Raw genomic sequence first — 21,915 nt, 5'->3', positions numbered from 1 at the left:
AGTAGAGTAGAGTAGAGGGGAGTAGAGCAGAGTGGAGTAAAGCGGAGCGGAGTGGAGCAGAATGGAGTAGTGCAGAGTGGAGTTGAGTGGAGTAAAGCGGAGCAGAGTGGAGTAGAATGGAGTAGAGCAGAGCGGAGTAGAGTAGAGTGGAGCAGAGCAGCTGGTGTTTTCACCTGCTGCTGGTGTTAGTGTAACCTAGTAGTGCGATAACAACAGATCCAGGATACTGTGGCAGTCAGTAACAGACAAAAAACAAGGGATAGATGACTGACTAACTGATTCCTTCTTCAGGTTCATTATGGAATATCCTGAAAGGATTCCAGTTTATTTACCATATCAATTTTATATCGGAGGAGGTGATAGAGGGATGTCTTGCGCTGGATCGGGGAGAAAATTAAGATGAATGTGAGGGGAACAAAAATGGGAGGAGATGAAAGAAAACTTTTGAAGGAGAAGCGGGAGACGAGAGACGGGCCTAGAGACACGTCTTTGTTCATTTTCCTGAGCTGCGACGCGCCTGGGACTTCCATTGTTTTCTATTTTTTGGCTTATTTGAAATGAGAGATTTTTTTTGTATTTTTAATTTTTATTACTTTACTATAATAGCCTATTGTTTTAATGTGAGCTGCTATAGCACTGCGATACAACATTATCTATCTATCTGTCTATCTATCTGTATGTCTGTCTGTCTGTCTATAAACACACACTTGCAGTCTCTCATACACTCACACACATTGCTGTATAAGCATCTAGGACATGCACACATACTCTTAAAACACACAGTGCATACACACACACATCACAACACCGCACCACAACACCACGCAGACTCACACAGACCTGGACACACTCGTGAATGAGCCGAGGAAGTTCAGTGCGAAGAATTCGGATCCGTGACTGGAAACAAAAAGTAATATTTTCGTAGTTAATCATCAATAAAAGATTCTGATTTATTGAGTGTTGTCCCAACTCAAATAGACACTGAAATACAGTCTGTTACACACACACACACACACACACACACACACGTGTGTGCACACACTGTGTTTGACACTGTTGGCTTAGCTTTTACCTCCCTGAGGTGAGGATTGCTGGCAGTGAGAGTGGTGGTGGTGGGAGGGGGCTGAGGGGGGGAGAGAGAGGGGGGGGTTAGAGGAGGGCGAGCGAGGCTCTTCGTCATGCTGTCAAAGATGCAGGGGGAAAAAAGAGAGAGAGCGTTTCAATGAAGGTGGAGGGAGGAAGGAGGAGGAGCCCTGAGGAATGACTCGTCTTTTTCATTTGGAGAGCTCACCGGGTCACTGTGTGTGTGTGTGTGTGTGTGTGTGTGTGTGTGTGTGTGTGTGTGTGCGTGTGTGTGTGTGTGTGCGTGTGTGTTTGTGTGAGCAGACTGAGCTATTTGTTCCTCCTGACACCATAACATTAGATGCATTTTTCTTATTTTTTTCTTTCATTCTTTGTTGTATATATTTTTTTCTTTTCTAAGAAAAGTAATGTAGTTGAGGCGGGGTTGGGGGCCGTGACAATGGGCCCCCGAAAATATTGAATGGCGGGTGAAAGGGGAGCCGGGGTGCGAATGACAATAGGCCAGAACCTTGTGTGAGGGGAGGGAGCAGATTGATGATAGATCTGGTTAAATATTATCTCGCTCCCCTTTTTCATGGAGAAGTCCCCGGCCTGGCTAATGATCTGCCTCTCCTCACTGATCATTTTTCTTTCCCTTTTTTATTTAAAACGCTGTCCATCCACTGCTGGGACCGTCCCTTCTGCGCGGCTTTTGCCACACAGATGGTTCGGCGGGGTTGCCATAGTGACCACCCCATCCCCGTCCCCACCCCATCTTTTTTTTTTTTTTTCCCCCCCCTCTCTCTCTCTCAAACCCTTTCGGCGGTGCTGTGTTTTTTGACCTTCGATAGTTAAAGATTTGCCAGGGATTGGAAAGTGCAGAGAATCGGGAATTGTTAGGAACAAAAGAGGAGAAGACGGAGAGGTCGAGGTTTTCTGTTTTCACTGGCAGAAACAACAACAACAACAACAACAAAAGCCCCGCTTCCTTTTTTTTTTTTTTTCTTCCCTTGGGTTTTCGTGCCGATTTATCTTCCACAAAAATGAATGTAATGTGCAAATGGTGGTTAACGCCGACCCCCCCGCCCCTTCCTCTCTTCCTCTATCTCTCTCTCCCTCCCTCCATCTGTGCTTCCCTCTCGCTCTCTCTCTCTCGGTAGGAAGGGCACACATGATGCCTTTTTTTTTTTTCTTGATTCCTTTTTTCTGTTTGCGAGCGCCGCTTGTAGTTTCCTTTTTTAAACGGTCGGCGCGGTCGCAGCTCCGTCGTGATATTGGAGGCGGGAAAAAATTCCATTTGATATGGATTGCCACGGGGGTACTCTAGCCCGCGCCCCTCCCCGCTCTCCTCGTTCCCTCGCCTTGGCTCCGCTGGAGGAAGCTTTCACAGGATCCACCTTTCATCGTCAGCGCTGGCAGCGACCGGCGGCCCCAGCTGCCGCTCGATGAAATGCTCCCCCCAAACCCCCCTCCCTCCCCCGCCGCTGGCCCCCGATAAGCCACTTCTCCCTGTCAGGGTCTCTGTCAGGCCTTCCAGTCGGAGTGACCTGCGGGCACCTCCGGGACTCGTGGGTAAAGACGGGCCCCCTCTCATCCAATTAACTCCTCTCTTTCAGGGCAACGGGGGAAAGGAGGTGGGAGGGTGGGCGGGAATGTGTGTGTGTGTGTGTGTGTGTGTGTGTGTGTGTGTGTGTATGTGTGTGTGTGTGGGGGGGGGGGGTGGAAGTGTCCACATTGTCCCTCCACATGCACACGCAGGCATGCAGGCATGCAGGCACACACGCACACACGCACACACACACGCACACACACACACACACACACACACACGCACACACACACACACACACACAGCAGATGATGAGCTCCGAACAGCGCCCATGGAGAAGCGCAGTGTCACAGAGGCGGAGAAAGGACGAGACGGACATGGAGAAAGGAGAGAGTTGGTGTTGGGGGGGGTGGGCTTGGCAAAGAGGGGCGAGTAGCCCCTGTTTTCTCCACACACACACACACACACACACACACACACACACACACACACACACACACACACACACACACACACACACACACACACACACATTCTTTTGAAATGCTGATGACCCCCCCCCCCAACCCCATAACTCCACTCCACTCTCCCTTCTTGTAACACGGTGGTGGAGTTATCCATCCCATTAATCGCCCCCACCCCTTCACCTCCTCCTCCCCCTCCTCCACACACCCATACACATGATGGGCTGCCACACGATGGCACACCCCTCGCCCACCTCCTCAAAATTAGAAAGAAGACAGGGATACCTACATGAGGGTTGGTGCGCACACACACACAGACACACACAGACACACACACACACACACACACACACACACACACACACACACACACACACGTATACATGGCCAATAACACAGAGTGACAATCCAGCGAAAGCTGTCTGAGAGCAGTGGGTTGGATCAGTGAGCCCAGGCGGAGTTACAACTGTACCAACACACACACACACACACACACACACACACACACACACAGCACACACACATACTGCTGGTACTGGAGCGGCAGGCGGTCCGCTGACTCACACTCGGTCTTTGTGCCGGGCTGAAGAGGCGGCGTGTGGCCCACCAGACCAGCCGAGGTCACTTGGTGAGGCGTCATAATGCTTTGGGTCTGGTACAAACACTAGTGAGGGCAATCCACTTAAATCAAACCACAAACACACACACACACACACACACACACCGTGTACACACACACACATACACACTAACACACCAAAACATCCCCCCCTCTGCCTCTGCCCCTCCCCCTCCCCCTCCCCCGCCCCGCCACTCCGCTTCCCTTCAGGCCACCCCTAGAATCACACTTTTGAATGGGAAATGGCCAAATCGGCTCTCGACAGCACTTCAAAACGGAGAAAGAGGGGAAGAGGGGAAGAGCGACTGAGTGGGAGGGTGAGAGAGAGTGTGTGTGTGTTTTGTTTTTTTTCCTTTTCTTTTTTGTAACAGTGGACCTTGACTTGCAGACAGATCTGAGATCTCTGTTAGGAGGAGAACCAGCTTACAAAAAGCAAATTCAAGTCTGGATTCTTTTCAAGTCTTTTTCTGATCTTCCTCTGACTCCTTCGACTCTTGACTCAGCCATGGAAATTATTTCTGATGGACATAAACTCGAGATAAGATGGAGTGATGGAAAGATAGATAGATTGATAGATGGATATATAGATAGATGGATGGACCCCCTTCCTTCCTAGCTGTCTGATTTCCTGATTTAATTCTCCTTCTCCTCTGCTAATCTGCAGGCAGGTGGCCTTCTACCTCTCTCTGTGTCCTCGCTAACAGTGATTAATCCTTCTTTATTTCTTTCCTTCTTTCTTTCTTTCTTTCTTTCTTTCTTTTTTTCTTTATTTCTTTCCTTTGTACTTTTCTCCTTCTGTTTCTTTGTTTCCCATTATTTCCTGATAGAATCAGCACTGCGTCTAGTGGTGTGTACTAACATCTCTCAGGCCCTGACAGCTAATGGAGCGTGGGGTGGGTGGTGGGGTTCTGTATTGAAATCTCCCTCCCTCCAGGGCCTCACTGGCCATTTTCTCTTGATTTGCTGAGCAAAGGAGTCGGGCAGAGTAACATAAACCTAATGATCGTCGCTGAGATGAGATGGCCTCTCCGGCTTCAAGGCCGCAGTGTGTCGCCCCATTACAAACGCTGCCATGAGCCTTCCCTCCCTCTCCCTCACCCCCACTCATCGCCTCTCAAAACAGCCCCTTGTGTCTTTCTACCCCCTCTCTCCCCTCCTCTCTCTTTCTCCTGAGGTATTTCCAGAATGCCGCCGGCGGAGATGGATTTATGGGCGGCCCATACTTTGGTAAACACCGATGGCGGTGAGCTTTTGTCCTCCCTGCTGCTGATATAGAGACAGTCCCATAAAAAATGGGAAAACCAGGTTACAGCCACCATAGAGCCACGCAGGACAATAAAAGGCTTTATGGGCAGATTGAGGCTTGTACCATAAATGCTGGAATCTTCTGTCGGCTGGACATTAAAGGGGATAAGGGTGTGGGGGAGGGGGCCTCCACAAAGGGCCCCCACAGCCACGAAGAGGAGCTTTTTAGAAAGAACACACACACACACACACACACACACTTGGGATAGCTGAGCTCTAATGTCAATCTCAACATCAGAACTTGATTTAACAATTCAAGTGTGTGGCAGCGCACCACACGCCACCCAAGTGGCGTTTTGAGGGACCTCCGGCACAGAGACACAGACGACGGGGTTTCAGACACACTGTTTATTGTAGAGAGTGGGCAAGATCGAATAAGCCCAGGACATGTGTCATGACAGGGCTCCTCTCCTGAGTGTGTGTGGGGATGGGGGTTTTACCAGTTGCTCGTGAGACCAACCAACGAGCAACAGGTATGCAGCCACTCTGATCCTGGCCTCAATTACCTAGACCCAGGCCAGGTGTGGCTGCTCAAACCACACCATCCCCACACCACAAAGTGTGTCTGTGTTTACAGAGGGGTCAGGGTATGGCGCTGATACATTTCAGCTAACTGGACTGTACTGCAGCTGCAACCTAGCTGGTGCATGAAACCAGTTGTGTAAACACCACACACACACACACACACACACACACACACACACACACACACACACACACACACACACACACACACACACACACACACACACACCTAGCGGCAGAAGGAACAGTGATAAATACATTGAGCATCAGGTAGCCTAAAATCACACATAGGCACACACGTATAAACATAAAGTCCGCGCACAACATACACACACACACACACACACACACACACACACACCCCAGCACACACAAATTCATATAAAATGCCCACAGGCACCATATCTTTGGATATGTTATGAAGCAGCAAACATATCGGAAATACAAATGCAGACACACACACACACACACATTCACTCTGCCACTCTCATTCAGGCCAGTCCCAGTGGGGAGGTTGTGAGCCAGGACAGAGACTGGCACGGGCAAGTTGGCAGGCAGGCAGTGCCAGGGGCGGAGAGTGGGGTGGGCCGGTGGTGGATGAGGGAGTGTTTGGGGCGGGGGCGGATTACGGCGCCGATCACCACAGTCACAGGATAAATCCTGTGAAGTTCAGCTGACACACTCGCACAGAGGCACCAACTTAATGTCTCTCTCTGCGCGGCTCTCAAATTAGAACGCATTTCATCTCCTTAAAGCACTTCCCCTCTCTGTTTCTCTCTTTGTTCCCCCCCGCTGTGCTGCCCTATTAGGTCGCCAAGGAAGATTTAAAGGAAGACGCAAATCCTCGTCCAGGCCTGCCCAGCCTTCTTTTATCGGCTTGGTATTAGCCATCTGCCGGCACATGTTGAGGACAGGAGACAAGGCGTGCCTAGAGGGGGGGTGGGGGGGGGTTGCGTAATCTTATGGCCTAACAGGAACTCCCAAATTAGGCACCACTGCTCTCTACTCAACCTGGTCCCGTCCCAGCGCGGAGGCCGTCCGTGTCCATCTGCAGTCGCTCCTTCAGCCCCCCCGACGCCTGCCTGACTGCTCGTCCATTACGCAAGTGTTCCTCTCGCAAATCTCCGCCGCTTGCCAGAGCACGGAGAGCTGTTCTTCGTGGTTGGATTCAACTGTCGACTGTCCGCCCACGAACAGGCTGAGCGGGTCGGCCGTCATAGCCAGGGAAGAGAGAAGGGAGGGGGGCGGGAGATCGTATCTACAAAAGTGTGTGTCCGAGAACACGGGAACCCAGGGACAGCTGGCTGCAGATGTTGCCTAGGCTTTTTCAGAACCAGCTAGAATATGGAACAAAGAAGGGGAAAAATAAATACTTTTTTCTCTCCATATAATGTCCATCCCCCTCCCGCCCACAACCCACAGCACTCCCACTCCTACACTCTTTTCTTTTTTATATCATGTGCAATAAGCCAAATGACATAATGACCTATTGTGTCCCCACGTGAAGAGCCATTTCCTCAGGCAAGGGAAAGGGGGTGAGTGGGTGAAGAGAGAGGCAGTTTTTACTGCTTCCCCTGCCCCTGGTTAGTGGAGTAGAATGGGTGTTTGTTTGGGTGCATAGGGTTGGGTGGTGGTAGGCTTGGTAGGACGGTTGGGGCTGTAAAAAATAGTTTGACAGCCTTAACGTCCAGTCTGCAAAACTCTGCACCGCCTTTGTCCTCAAACCCTGTTTCGAGAACCCTCCCTTGAAGCTTACTCTCGTCCACCACCCAGCAACTCTCTCTACAAGGGCTCCCTATCTTCAAGCCAACCCCCAGTGAGCACTCTGTGTTTATATGGCTCTTTCTCATATCCCTCCATTTGTTTTCCACTTGCGTAACCATCTAGCTATTGGTGCGAGGCCTCGGGCTCTGAGCTCTGCTGCGGTGTCACTTGGCCCTGGCTTTTTAAATCAGCCCTTCCTCACAGGGGCCCAGACCCATGGACCTAATACTCTACCCGACAGCTGTGGGGTTGCTGGATGGAGACCTGGCTAACGTTGACCCTCTTGCTTCCTCTCTCTCTCTCTCTCTCTCTCTCTCTCTCTGCACCTGTGTACTTTTCCATGTTATCAGTGGGGGGGCTCTTGCCACTTCTCTTTCTCTCTCCTACTGGATGTCTTTATCTGTCTCTCATACTTTATCTGTCTCTCGGTATCTATCTGTTGGCAATGTGCCAAAATGCCATATAGTAATCTAATCGAGTAGCTGTGTGTAAGGGTTAGGCTCAACTAGTTATTATTATTATTGTTTCTTATGCCTACAGTATTGTTGAAAAAAATGTATCTATCTGTCAATCTAACTGTCTATCTGTCTATCTATCTGTCTGTCTGTCTATTTTTGTTCTTTGCTTCCCTGCTTTCATCAGTATGCACCCAAGGCCATAGACCACTTTAGTTTTACCTTTAACTGGAAATGTTTCGAAAGTGTTTTAGTGTTTTACGCTATTTTAGATTGGGTGCTATTCATAAAACATTGGGGGCCAAAGCTCCCAATGCCCACCCCTAACGGCACCACTGGTTATGAGTACAGTTTGTATGCGTACAAAGTATGTGTGTGTGCGTGTGTGCGTGCGTGTGTGCGTGTCTGTGTGTGCGCGCACGTGTTCATGGTATGATTTGTGACAAGCCACTCCCTCACACCTTTTCTTGTCAAAACAAGGTCAGGGCAACAACCCCCCTTTGGAAGGGGGGTTGTTGCAGATGTGAGAAGGCACCACCTGGCTCCGCTCCAACGCCCTAATTTCCCTTCAACCGATGTCGTTTACACGCAAACCCCAGCCCTCCCCCCAGTCCACCAGCACATCCCTGTCCTATCTCTCGCTATCCTTCTCCCTAACCCTATGCCTCCAACTTAAAAAAAAAAAAAAAAGTCACAGCAATGCCTGCTGTGTTTTGGAAAACTCTGGTTGGCTTCTGCACCAGCACTTTTTTAGAACCTGGCAATGGGACTTTCTCGAAAGGAATGTGTGTTTGGGTGAGGGTGGGTTATCATGCCTCTGTTCTCCCCCTGCCATACCAGAGAGCGATGGGCAAAATGCTATCACTGGGCTCTCAGTGTGCAATCACAAGAGGGTTTCGCCCCCTCACGCCCCACACACTCCCTCCCCTGAGGAGAGAAGAGAACAGGGCCTTGTAAAATATGTGCATTTTCTGACAGCCATTACTCAAGGGGACTAATCCTATCAAGGAATGTGTGACTGTGTGCGATCAGTGCAGGCATCGTGGAGGGGTTGGCCCAGGCCTCCCTTGCCGGGCCGTTATCAGGCAGGGTAAACAGACCAGGGCCTGCATTGAATAAGTGTCACCGTCAAAAGAGGAGTGTAGCCCCCGCCTCTCCCGCCTCCCCAAGCAGCCACTCCGATAATCCCCCTCCGACACCTTGACGGTCGGCCGCAGCCGTGGCCCCCGATCAGGTGTGGGGGCTAGGGGTGGGAATCACGGAGTAACTCTCGATACGATACTATGACGATACGTTGCCCACGATAAAAATGGTATTATGATACAGCGATTCTGCAATACTCAACACATTGCTAGACAATTCATCTACGATATATCACAATGTCTGTGTAACTGAAGAAGGAAAAGTACCCCTAAAAAGGCAAATGCAGGAATGATGTATTTATTCACTGCATTGTGGTGTCAGATTCACATCATTTGACAACTGAGATGAAACAATGTACAACAAAGAAGTCCAATGTTTAAATAATATCTTAAAATAGATCAAATACTCAAGCAATATTCATTTGTTAAAGGGGACCTATTATGCTCCTTTTTACACATGTTAATATAGGTCTCTGATGGTCCCCAAAACATGTATTTGAAGTTTTGCTGAAAATACCACTCAGATTATGCATTCGAGCCATTGTGACATGCCTCTAAACCCGGACTGTTCAAAAACGGGCTGTTTCAGTGTGTGTAACTTTAATTGTGAATGAGCAGCCAAGCCCCTAGTTCTGAGCCAACAGGGTTTGAGCCTTATTCCGGGCTCCATTTTATTTACTCTGTAAACTCTCGTTGATTTCACCTGATCAGTACACTAACAGCTGTTTCTGAACAAATTTGAGGCGAGAAATAAGCAATCCAGTTGCGGAATCTTCACTCATATTTGACCTACAAGGCCTAATTTAAGAGTTACTGCTCCAGACTCGTGGGGGACACCGCGACCGGGGGATTTTTTGTTCCCTGGAAATATTGGAAAATAAAATAAATTAATAAATACATCTACAATAAAAACACACTGTTGTTATTTGTTTTGTTTGGAGAAACGCACAGCGGATCGGGTGGTCAGATGACCATAGGAAATCTGTGACGAGCTGACATCAGTCTGTGCAGAGAATGGGAAAAAAACAACCTTTGAAAACCGAGCGTTCAGAGCTGTCGGAAGCCTCAGCGTTTTGTTCACAGCAATAACCTCATCATCAGTTTACCTCATTATTTCACACTTTGGCCGCGTCTAATATGAACATCCAACATTGTAACATTATATACAGTATGACAGAAAAATTATGAAAAGCATAAAAGGTCCCATTTCAATTAAAGTGCCATATGAGGCATGCATGATAGTAACTGAATTGAATTCCAATGAGTTACCAGTCTAGTATTCAATTTCTCACGTTTATAACAAACCAGTTTTCATGAAAATCGGTTCAGAATTCTGCGAGTTACAGTCGATTTTGGAGAGAAGTCTCCATCTATCAATGCACATTATATTTGGCTGTATCCACAGCTCATTCACCATGTCGTAAAGTAGCAGCAACATAGCGCCACGTACCCTAAAGCAATCATTGCGCTTCAGAGTAAAACACAACACGCATCTGTCCTGTCTGTCTTCTTTTCACTGCAACTCTGCATCAAGCTTTAGGGAATTAATACTTTAAAAAGTAACAGCGGCAGTAAAACTGTTTTTTTTGCAAGTACTCTGCGGTTCACATGACTGCTGAACTCTGTGTGTGTGTGTGTCTGTCTGTGTGTGTGTGTGTGTGTGTACTGATCATCTTTGTTCCGTTCCTGCACTACTTTCGAGCGCCAGCATGTTTTAATGAAGATATAGAAATTTGGCGCCAGTGTATCGATAACGTATTGCAAGAGGAAGTATCATAATATATTCCAGTATGTATATTTTGTCCAACAACTAGTAGGGGCTACAGGTCACCCAGTGTACAGTGTAGCACTGTAGAGGTGAAGGGGGATATGGGCTCAATCCAAGATGTTGAGACACACACCATAAACTCATTTCATCTTTAATACTTGCTAGGGATTTAAGGCTATGTAGTACGACCGTGTACATACAACACTAGTTGTACATAATACATGTACATACCACGTTTGCAGCATTGCATTTGAAAACACGTCCAACTTCGATCCAAAGTACTCAAATACAGGTACTCCCCACTTAACGACCGAGTTCCGTTCCTACGACCAGGTCGTAAAGCGAATCCGGCGAATCCCCTTACTGTTGTTCCATTCTTGGAGATTGCGAAGGCTAGTGTAGTGAATACTGATCGACTGCGGGAACGCGGCTGAGAAAAGGTGATGAGATGAGGTGTATATAGTGTATATAGTATATATATAGTATATAAAGGGTGATGCGCGATGCTTGACGCTGAGACGCGCGGTATTGTCGGCAGCGTACAATACCGACTCTGAACGGTCGTTGAGCAGGTAGGTCGTTACGTGAGGAGTACCTGTAATGTAGTGAGTCGTTTCCATACGTTTTGTGGCTCGTAGAATTCACAAGCTCGAGGTTCCGAGTTTCAATTGAATGCAACATTTTACCAGCGCCCTCGCCTTGCAATGCATTGCCGTACTAAGCAGTGAGAGGTCGCGTCGCAGCTCCCGTGTCTTCTTTCGTTTCTCCGCGGGGGTGGGAAACAAAGTGCGAGGTGGGGAATAAACCTCGGACGATGTCGGACGAGAGAGAGAAGCGGGGTCGGTGTGTGGGTCACTCGGAGGTGAGGCTGCCGACTTCCCCCCGGTTCAGGAAAAGTTCAGCCGCATAGAATTAGGCAAATGAGATGGATGGATTGATGGGCGGAAAGGGGAGCGAGAGGGGGCCGGGCGCGACGGCGGGAATCCGGGCGGAGACGAGGAAAGAGGCTCCGAATGAAAAGAGTTGAGACTTTCCAAAAAAATAAAAAATAAAAAATACACGCACACATCGAGCGCGCATTTCCGTGGGTGAACTCCGCGGTATGGATACGGAAGCGCTCGTTAGCGACGCTTATATAACTTCATCCCCCACGTCAATACGTCCCCACGCATTTCTTTAAACCCCCCCCCCCCCCACCACCACCACCATCGCTGCCGCGATAAACCGGAGGCGGACTCTCTCTCTATCCTATCCTTCCTTCCTTCCTTACCCCGGTCTGTGAAGGGTTAAAGCGGGAGGAGCGAGAGAGAGAGAGAGAGAGAGAGAGAGAGACGTGGGAGGAGGAGCCTGAGCTCCCCAGCTGCTGAGCCTCGTCACGGTCCGCACAACACGATCGCCGCTCGGCTCGCGTGGGAATGATCTCGGCGTCCCTCGGAACGCGAACAGGGCACGCCGGCTGTTGTTGTCTGCTGCGACCGGGGACGGTGTGACGGAAACCAAACCAAACAGAAAAAAAAAACAAAAAAAATAATCCCAAAAGAGGGATCGGTAGCTGGGAGAACGGGGGGACCGAGACGGAGCGCGAACGGGACGCCCCGCACGGTCTGTGATCCCAAAGGACATAGTGTTTGCCACTCCACGGAATCCCCCCCCCGCCCCCCTCGGAGCTCCGCTTGCCCTCACCCGTGGTCCGTCTGCAGCGGCGCCGACGGGGAGTTGGAGATCCCTAGCGTGCGGTTGGATTTTATTTGGACACTCCATGGGCTCGGATGTCGCTCTCCGGTGCGAGCACAGGCCGAAAGGATTTGATCTATCCCGCTGAAGTTATTCGGCTCTTGTTGTGACACCCTCCCCCCTTTTTAGCACCATGTCGCCCACGAACGCCAGTTATATCTTCAGACTGAGCTAGGCGAAGGTGATTTTTCTTCTTTCGTTCCACGGATTTTTCGTTCGCTCGACGCGCCGCGAACCGGGGAGGACGCGAGGGGGGGGGGGGGAGGCTTCAGATGTCCCGCTCAGCCGCGGCGGCGGTACTTTCCTGAGATTGAGATCGGACTACCCACACCCGCCTTCCGCCCGCCCGTCGTCCTGCGACCGTATGATGTACGAGAGTGTGGACGTGGTGGGACTCCAGCCCAGCCCGAACCCGTTTCTCATGATGGATTACTACAACCAGAGCCGAGGATGTCTGATCCCCGAGAAGGGACTGGTGCCCGGAGCGCCTCACCCGTACGGCGGGTCCATCAGGAACCAGCACTGGAACGGCTCCAACCACTGTAGGTGGCTCCTTCACTGCCTCGTTAACTGCACTGCACTAATTGGGGGGTCGTTTGTTTAAAAAAAACAAAACAAAAAACCTATCAACCACTGACACACACACAGGAATCTCTGTTAACGCTATGCAGAAAACTAGGACATGATTTAATTTTTTTCTATAGCTGGTTATGATCCATCTTCAAACATACAATTCATAAAGCTTAATGCTGCCGGATTCACCCACAATCACGAATAGCTCTTCATAACTGCATTATCTATATTGACCCACTTTCTGCTGCCTCCCCCCCCCCCTCTCTCTCTTTCTCTCTCTCTGCATCCAAGTTCTGTTTTTTTTTTTTTTCTCTCCCAGGGAACACCTCAGAGGACATCTAGGCCATTTTATCACAGCTATTGCCTTCCCAAAATATGCACTTGACAACACAAGGTTTATGCGAGCCATGTTAATCAAATCAAACTTTCCAGCTGTCACTACCCCCCCCCCACACACACACACACACACCGACACACACCGACACACACCCAGCCTTACTCTCGGTTCCTATGGTAATCTATGGACCAGGTCGAGGCAACTATATTCTGTTGGAGAAAGAGAATGCAAAACCACCATCATATTTTCTCCGGTCCCCAACCCTTTAAATGTACCTTGCTTCTGCAAGGTACATTCTGTTGGTTGTCCATACTTTAAGTCCTACAGGTATTTCTGGAATGTTGAAATGATAACTTACCTTCAAATATATCCAGAGGGCCTTTCTGCATTATTATGGAGGGCCACATTTGGCCCACGGGCCGCCAGTTCAAGAGGCTTGATGTAGGCTGTAGTTAAGAACAGAGCCTTGTGTTCCAGCCACAGCTTCCCACATCAAGATGGAGTGCCAGATATATCACCGTCATTTTGAAGAGCAACATTTACGGTAGTCGCGATGGTCGTTTTTTTTTACGAATGACTGGTTTATATTTTGGCAGACTTGGAATGCAATCAGGACGCGTGATTTATTATTGTTTTTTTTTTTTCATGTTGACTATGGAAGTGGCTTTATTGAATAACGTCATGCTATGCTGGGAAAAGAGAAACCCGACGTGTTGCAGCGACTTCTCGTTCAATAGGTAGGTCGGGGCAAAGATATGCACTAATATCCGTTCAATTGTGATCCTCAACTCCTGATAAGAGTCGAACAGTGCCCCTTTGACTAAAGCCAGCCATCTGTTTGGCTTTGCAGTTTGTGTCGGGTTAAGTAACCACAGCCGGCCGAGGGAAATTGCCCGTCATATTTTTTTTTTGTCAGAAGAATTGACACTATATCAGTCGCAGTGAGGGCCGGTGCTATTGCAACAACAAAGTGTCCCCCTAACCGCTGTGCACCTCAAAGGCACTTCATAGCACAAAGCCTTTCTGGCAGGGCTTGCGCTGTTGTCTTTCACAGCTGAGGGAGTGTAAAAAGCAGGCCTCGCCATTGGCTCTAAAGGCCAATTTCCTCCCTGTCTCAGAACTACAGAAACACATGACAAAGGGGAAATTCAGGATGGTATTTCAGGGCAGTAGCAACGGCGCATCGGAGAGAAAAAAAAAAAAGTTTTTCTGTTTGCACGGCAGCCTCCTTATCTCATCGTTCGGGGGGCTGTTTCTCCGAGTTAGATGACAACACAACATTCCTTTGGACCGTGATCCATAAATCAGACGGACAGACGTGGACAGGTCACGCTGGCCGTACCCTTTAGAAAGGTCAGGGTTCTATAGCCAGAATCAGGCCTCGAACAAAGCAGATGTTCACTCAAGTAGATAGCATTTATCATTTCGTCCTGTCTGTCTGGACAGCATTGATTCAAACCATGTGAGCCAACCTGTGTGTGTGTGTGTGTGTGTGTGTGTGTGTGTGTGTGTGTGTGTGTGTGTGTGTGTGTGTGTGTGTGTGTGTGTGTGTGTGTGTGTGTGTGAGAAGGTATTAGGGAGCAGGAAAAGACCTCTGTATCCTCATTTTACTCCATGTTGTTTTGCTCATCGGCGTCTTAACCCTGAATGTGATTTTAAAAAAACAAACAAAAAAAACAAAAACCTCAGTGTGTGTGGGGTGTGTGTGGGGGGGGGGTTGGTAACATTCTTTATTATCACGTGGCTCAGAAACTTATTAGAAGAGGAATGGGGGTGGGACAAAATGGAACCATCCATCCATTTTTATTTTTTTATTTTTTTACCTTCGTTCTTGGTCAAGGTCGCAGACTATGTGCTTAAGGCGGGGAGGCACCCTGAATGGACTGCCAGACCATCGCAGGGTCACTTACAATTTACTCTCCAATTAGCCTAACATGCATGTCTTTTGGAGGTGGGCTACTCACTGTGCAGCCCCAAAATGCAAGAGGGTTCCTTTTATTATTATTTCTTTATATATGCACAGCAGAAAAACTGAAAGGGGAGAGAAGGACTTGGTGGGAGGGAGGTCGTTAAAAAACGTTTGCGGCCATTCTATATTTCAGGCCATGTTGTTTGTGTTCAGGACATGGCTCTAGAAACTGGAGGTAGCTGTTTGGGTTTGTTTTTGAATTACTCTTCTGGCTCTCTGTGTGTGTGTGTGTGTGTTTGTATTTGGTTTTCCGTTTCTGACTTCTCCACTCTCGGTCTAACTATTCATTATGGAGCTCTTCAGAAGAGCTCTCATGCTCTCTGAGTGCATTCGGTGGCGTTTTTTTTTTTTTCTCTTCACAGGAAACCGTCCAAAAGCAGCCTCTTGGAAGTGTGAGTGGCGCAGCACAAAGCCTGACCATTTGGAAGCTAATTGTGTCTTTTCTTCTGGGTTCATGTCAGAAACCAAGTTCTCCGGGTCTCTGGCACGTGCACTTTTCGATCTTAGACATCAGAGGCGTGAACAAAGCGCCCGTGATCTGACAGTTATTTTGCCTAGGATGAGAGGTCGAGTGGGCGCAGGGGAAGGGGTTCAGACCCTCAGACTAAATGCACTGAATGTCTTTTTTTTTTTTTTTTTTTTGCCTGTTGAAATCCGTACGATTAAGGGCTCATGCAAGAAGGAATGTGCGGCCATTTTCACATGACTGTCGCACGCAAGCGTGCGCGCGCACACACACACACACACACACACACACACACACACACACACACACACACACACACACACACACACACACACACACCAGAAATCGCCCACTTCCACAAGGGGGTTTTGGGGTCACTGCAAAATGCTCACAGGCCTATTGAGTTTTTGACTATTTTGATTCCCAGAAATCAAACAGCGGTGGAGGTATTGGCGGAGTACAAACACAAGAGATGCGGCGAGAAGGCCAACTGTTAGCTTGTTCCTCTAAGCAAGGCAAGGGGCTTGCCAAGTGGGCTATTGGCTGTGATTGCTGTGTTTTTGTGTGTGTGTGAGACAGAAAGAGAGTGTGTGTTGGGGTGTGTGTGTGTGTGTGTGTGTGCTCGCGCGCGCATATGCATGCACGGCTAGTGACTGGCGGCCTAATCTGACTCATGTGGTATTTTAGTGCGGAAGTCCTTTCTCCCCCGGCAGAAGCGGAGGCCCGAGAGGGGGGAAAAAAAAACAAAAAAAAAGGGGGGGACGGGGGGGAGAAAAAAAAAACAGATGGTATTTTATTGTTTTCGGCGCTAAGGACCGTAACAGCAGGAGCAATTTTTGGCGACGGGTGAAGGGGGAGGTTGGCCAGTTCCCTCGGATTAGGCTGGGATGTATTTATTTATTTTATTTTTTCTTGGGGTACTTTTGAAGTCAAGGAAGTTTTTTATTTTTTATTTTTTTTGGGCCATTTGGCGAAGTGCAAACCCGTGTGGTTTCTCCCCTCTGGCTCTCTGCGCGGCTGCAGCTTCAGGCGGCAAGGTTAGACCGCCACCATAATTGTTTGTGCTTTTTAGGCAGCAACATGGAAAAGCTGCGGCTGGCGTGTTTGGATGCAGTGCGAGCCGGCAGATTTCTGTGTTGGGAGAGGGGGAGAGAGAGAGAGGGAGAGGGAGAGAGGGGGAGAGAGAGAGAGAGGGAGGGAGAGAGAGAGAGACTTGTTTGGCCGCAGAGGGACTTGGACAGGGCTGTACTGTCAGCCTCTGACATTGACTGTGGGGGGTGCTGACGTAAAGAGCTGGGGGGGGGTGATGGCTGTCATCTGTCTTTGTGTCGCAATCAGAACGAGACAAGGAGCCTATGGTTTTTGTTAAAAATATTGTAATATATTTAGTGATCCAGCAAATTGGTGGCCCTCGTCGCACGGGCTAAACGGCGAGGCAGACCGCAGGCCTGACAGCTCCTCAGGTGTAGATTTTGGCCTTTGTGTCAATGCCAAGTCCCTGAGCCAGATAATATTTTCTGCATGCTCCCTCACGTCTGCGCACCTCTCATCACTTTTACGGCCAGACAGATGAGACCCCCTCCCCGCAGCTGGTCTGGGGAGGGGAGTGGGGGCTGTGCTGATCCCAACTTGATGGGACATGCTAGATGGATGGACAACAGCACCAGGAAGGCGCCACCCCCCCCGCCCCCCCCCCCCCACCCCCCCCTCGTCATCCAATGGAGACAGTGATTTAGTAGTGTAGGTGCCAAGAACAGCACTAAGATGGAGATGAAGTGTGCGTGTGTGCGTGCGTGCGTGCGAGAGAGAGAGAGAGAATGACAGCGCGAGAGACAGAAAGAATGGCACATCCCCAGAAAAGCATTCGCTTTCACCTTCAGGTGCACATCAATAACGCACTATGTCATCAAGGTATGTTTGTAATGGGAGGGAGGTGAAGGGAGTTCAACGCACGCTGCCTCCACCTGTCTGGGAATAGCCGCAGGGCAGCATTTCACAACCTGCCATCACTCTCTCCCAAAATGGCACCCTGCCGCCAACCTTCAACCACGTCACATTTATTTTTTTATTATTATTATGATTTTTTTTTTTTTTTATGAGGGCTGCAATGTTTTCAACCACCAATGGCCTCTCAAGTCGGCCACTGCGGTACAACTTCACCGGTATTACTAGTTTTTTTTGGGTCAGTGCGTGTGTTTGTCCTGTTTGCTTTTATGTTTTAAGGTGTACTGAAAGGGTGTGGGCCATCACCTTCAATGTTGGCAGGGCCGCGTGTCTCACGGACACACACACACACACACACACACACACACACACACACACACACACGCACACACAATGCCAGAGCTGACTGGCAACATTTTATCTGCTGCGGGTGGCACATTGTAGTCGTTCGACATTGTGTTTGTGGGAAATTCAGCGTATTTTTAGTGCGGACTGTGTGTGTTTGTGTGGCGTCTGTGTCGCGCACACACACAGAACGAGTTACCTACACACATACACACCCACATGCTGGACTCCAGCGTCATGTCCCGGCTTGTTTGTAGAGAGAGTTAGCCGGGGGCATTGGTCGAGAGAGTACTGTACACCGGGTCGGGTTTGAGCGCAAATCCCCAAACAAGGGGCGGTTTACACGGCAAAGCCCACTTTGATGAACAAAGCGCGGCAGACAGAATGGATCCAGGCAGTGTCATTGATTCAACAGGGTTTAAAGGAGGCGGCTGATTGCAGACATTGTGACAATGGGGTCCTAATCTCACTATCAATAATTACATTCTACCCGCATGTCTGTCCTGCCCTGCGCATGCAGACGCAGAAAGGCAGACACTGACAGAGGTGAATGGGAGATAGCGGGAGGGGGGATGCCATGTCAGGGAGGGGTTCCACCCTCTAAAATATTCATAGCTTCTTCATTTAAATCAATTCGGCTCTTCGAGGGCAGTGAAGCGTCAACTGTCAGAAATTGTGCAGTGCCTGTTGTAATCACTTCTTTACTTATCTGTGCAGATGGCTCGTTCGCTATGGGCTCTGCATGGCTAGCTCAGCGGCACATTGAGAGAGGTCTCTCTCTCTTTCTTTCTCCATCTCTCCATTTCTCCGCCCCAATCTCCATGTCCCATCCCCACCCTCTAGTAATGGAACACACATAAATTCATCTGGGTATTGAACCAGGGACATCTATCACTGCAGAATTCATCTACTATAGGCATTTTCATTCCCAAAGTGTTTCTGTCTCTGTTCTCTCTGTTCTCTGTCTCCCCCATCTCTCTGTTTCCCGTCTCTGCGGTGGCGCTCTCCGCATGGCAAGCCGGAGCGGGTCGTGTGGCGATTAATCTTTAATGCTTGTCTGCCCTAATTTTTCCTCATTTTTTTAAAATACAAGATTTCCCGCTGGACCCCCCCCCCCCCCCAGCCATCCTCTGTCGTTGTCTATATAAAGGGTGGTTACAGGGAATGCTGACTGGTTTCATCACCAATGCGAGGCTGTATACCCTGCCTGTGCTGCTCCAGCCTTCCAGGCCCCAAGTAAAGGGTCACTGCACCCGTCAATGTCCCAAGTACTCCACCCCTCCCACATATTCATGTCCGGCACACTTACGCATGAATTTATGCATGCATGTGTTCATACACACACACACACAACACATTTGAATGGGCTTATTGTTTGCTCTGCAACTCATGGCTGTTAATGGTATGGTAGCGAGCATATACTCCACAAACATGTAACACAGGCATGCTCAGGACACCTTTGTTTACATTCATACACCATATGTAAGTAAACTACATGCATTCATGCAGATACAAACATACTATAACCCAGTAGAATGCCCTCCTATTTAGAGAGATGGACATCCGTGCTGATAGACACAAATAGTCTGGAAAATAGGCTAGAGGTTAGTGCACTATAAATACCAGGGCCTCGCTTATCCTCTCGTCTCGTGGAGAAAATAGCTCCGTGTTGCTGCCTTCTAAGACTGTGCCTGTTGGCTAAGATGCCGTACTGGAGATCATAGCAGAACAGCTTAACGTGGCCTTTATGAACTAGACCCATCCCCCACCGAGCGCCTCGCTTTAATAACCTAACAGGATAGCTCAGACCTCAACAAGGGGAAAAAAAATCAAACGAGCACATGAACCAGAGGATCTTTCTGAACGCCACAGATGATGTCATTGCGGTTAATGGCTGTGGTGCATATTTGCCTGGCCCTCACAATAGTCTGTGTGTGCGTTCGTCTGTCTGTTTGTGTGTAAATGGCCCCAAGGGACTGCATGAAGCCGTTTGAGAGTAAAATGAGCCTACCCTGTGTGTCTTGATTTATGGACACCCCCCATCAGTGTAAGTCGAGAAGTCCCTCCATATTGTCTTGTCGTCTGGCCTTTAACTATCTCTCCTGGCCTGTCCTCGCTAACCTCGGCCTGGATCAGTCTGGACTAGCCCAGCCTTGGCCTCGACCAGGCCCCAGGTATAACAGTGAAACAGAGAAAGTTGATAAGATTTTAATTTGCTGTGTCCAGACGGAGAGAGGTTAGCTGCTGGTGGCATGTGTTCACGGACCAGCGAACTAGACAAGGAGGGTAGTGTCTCCTCCCTGCCATAGCCGAAAGGCCATTGTTGGTGTTGTTTAGCTGAAGGAGGTGACAGGATTTAAGGACACAGACGCGATAGCAGCAGTGTGGGAAGTGAGAGGTGCCCTCTAGCCGAGCAGCTCCATGTTTGGGGCATACCTCCACATGTAGCAACACTACATGTGGAGGTAACCCGAGGTGAGGTGAGGGATACAGTCAGATCCTGTTTGTTATGAATAGAGCCACTGTATGCTCTCAAGGAAGTGTAACCTGGTATCAAGTACACACACCTCCACCTACCCCAAACCTACCTCATTCTATTTGAGAGAGCTGTATTGTCTCACCTTTGAGCTGACCTGTAATGGCTTATCTGGGCCATTGTTATTGAAGTACCTCACGCTAAGAGAGCGAGGGGGAGAGAGCGCGGGCAAGCGGAGTGGGGGGAGATATATGGTCGCCAGCAGATACCGCGGTAATGAAGTGTCTGTGTCAGACCGAGGGGCTCTCATTGTTCGGCTGCACAGAGCGATGATGTACCCGCCTCGCCGCCAGACCCATTTTCCTCCTCCCCCAGCAGCGATGTGTAGACGGTCCCTCAATATTTCTGAAGGGACACCTCATAGCCGCAGACAATGGAGGAAGGCCACCCGTGTCCACTCCCGTGGTGTTTTGCCGTGTCGTAGGACAGCAGTAGAGACACAAACGCACATGTTTGTTTCTTACATCAGTTCTAAGGGTCTTGGAACAAAAACATTTCACATGTTCATATTTTTCTTTTCATATCTCAGGGATTGGGGTTGAGGCAGTACGAGGAGGAAATGGGAAAGACAATATGGAAATTTGTGCCTGCGGTGTACTCGCAGCGGGGGTTGTTCCGCTGGTGAGCGGTGGAGAGCTGGAATAATGAAGAGGCAGATGTAGAGAGGGACCAGCCGAAGAGGCGTTTGTTTACCGGTTCCAAGTTGAAGTTGTTAATATTTGTCTTTTCACTGCTCACACCTTATCGTCTCCTGTGGGTGGAAATGATGAAGTGTCTCGCGCTGACGGGAATGCTTAATTTCGGAGGCCTTTATCGTTTTATGTGATGAAGCTGTACAACAACGCACACACAGCGTTTGAGTGTGCTGAATGGATGGAAAGTGGGTGCTGTGATCAAAGCTAGAGAGTCTTCCAGTGTGTGAACAAGTGGAGTTAAACGTCAAAGTCGGAGGAGCGCTTCACCTCGACTCCGCCCCTTGAACACATCACCTGCCTGAGCGTGGGCATTTTGGGGGTTCTGGCCCTCCGTCCGGGCACTGACGGAGTTCTGTACAGGTATCCTTGACTGGCACTGGTACCGGCGCCGGGGAATTTGCCGTGTATCTGGGGAAATATTTGTATGGCCATTCTTCGGACGCTGGATCTTCGTTATACCCCTGTTTTTCTCCAAACCGAACAAAAATGAGAGAGAGAAAACAATATAGAAAAAGAGTGATGATAATTGAGGTGGACGGCAAAGCCAGGGGTGGGGCAGGGGTGGGAAGTCCTGGCTGGCCCACTGATATTATTAGAGAGCGCTGGAGACTTGGTCAGCATCCAGCGGCTGCAAACAGACCCAGGCTGGTGGATTGAGTCTGG

The 21,915-nt window shown here is 49.2% G+C and overlaps 1 protein-coding gene across 2 annotated transcripts in view; it reads left to right on the top strand.

Annotated features, from left to right (window-relative positions):
• raraa (retinoic acid receptor, alpha a) overlaps window positions 1–21,915 on the top strand; it is a 99,731-nt gene that overhangs the window by 44,217 nt on the left and 33,599 nt on the right. The window contains exon 1 of one of the 2 annotated variants that reach the window (XM_080021591.1): window positions 12,080–12,929. The exons of the other annotated variant lie outside the window; for it this stretch is intronic. Within the exon in view, the coding sequence (XP_079877717.1) occupies window positions 12,752–12,929 (178 nt within the window). The 5' untranslated portion in view covers window positions 12,080–12,751. Of the gene's footprint in view, window positions 1–12,079; window positions 12,930–21,915 lie in introns of those variants that run through there. 2 annotated transcript variants of the gene reach the window in all.

The sequence above is a fragment of the Zeus faber genome (genome assembly GCF_960531495.2).
Source record: "Zeus faber genome assembly, chromosome: 20".
Taxonomy (NCBI): domain Eukaryota; kingdom Metazoa; phylum Chordata; class Actinopteri; order Zeiformes; family Zeidae; genus Zeus; species Zeus faber.
The sequence above is the reverse complement of the archived record's forward strand: the minus strand, read 5'-3'. Positions and strand labels throughout refer to the sequence as shown.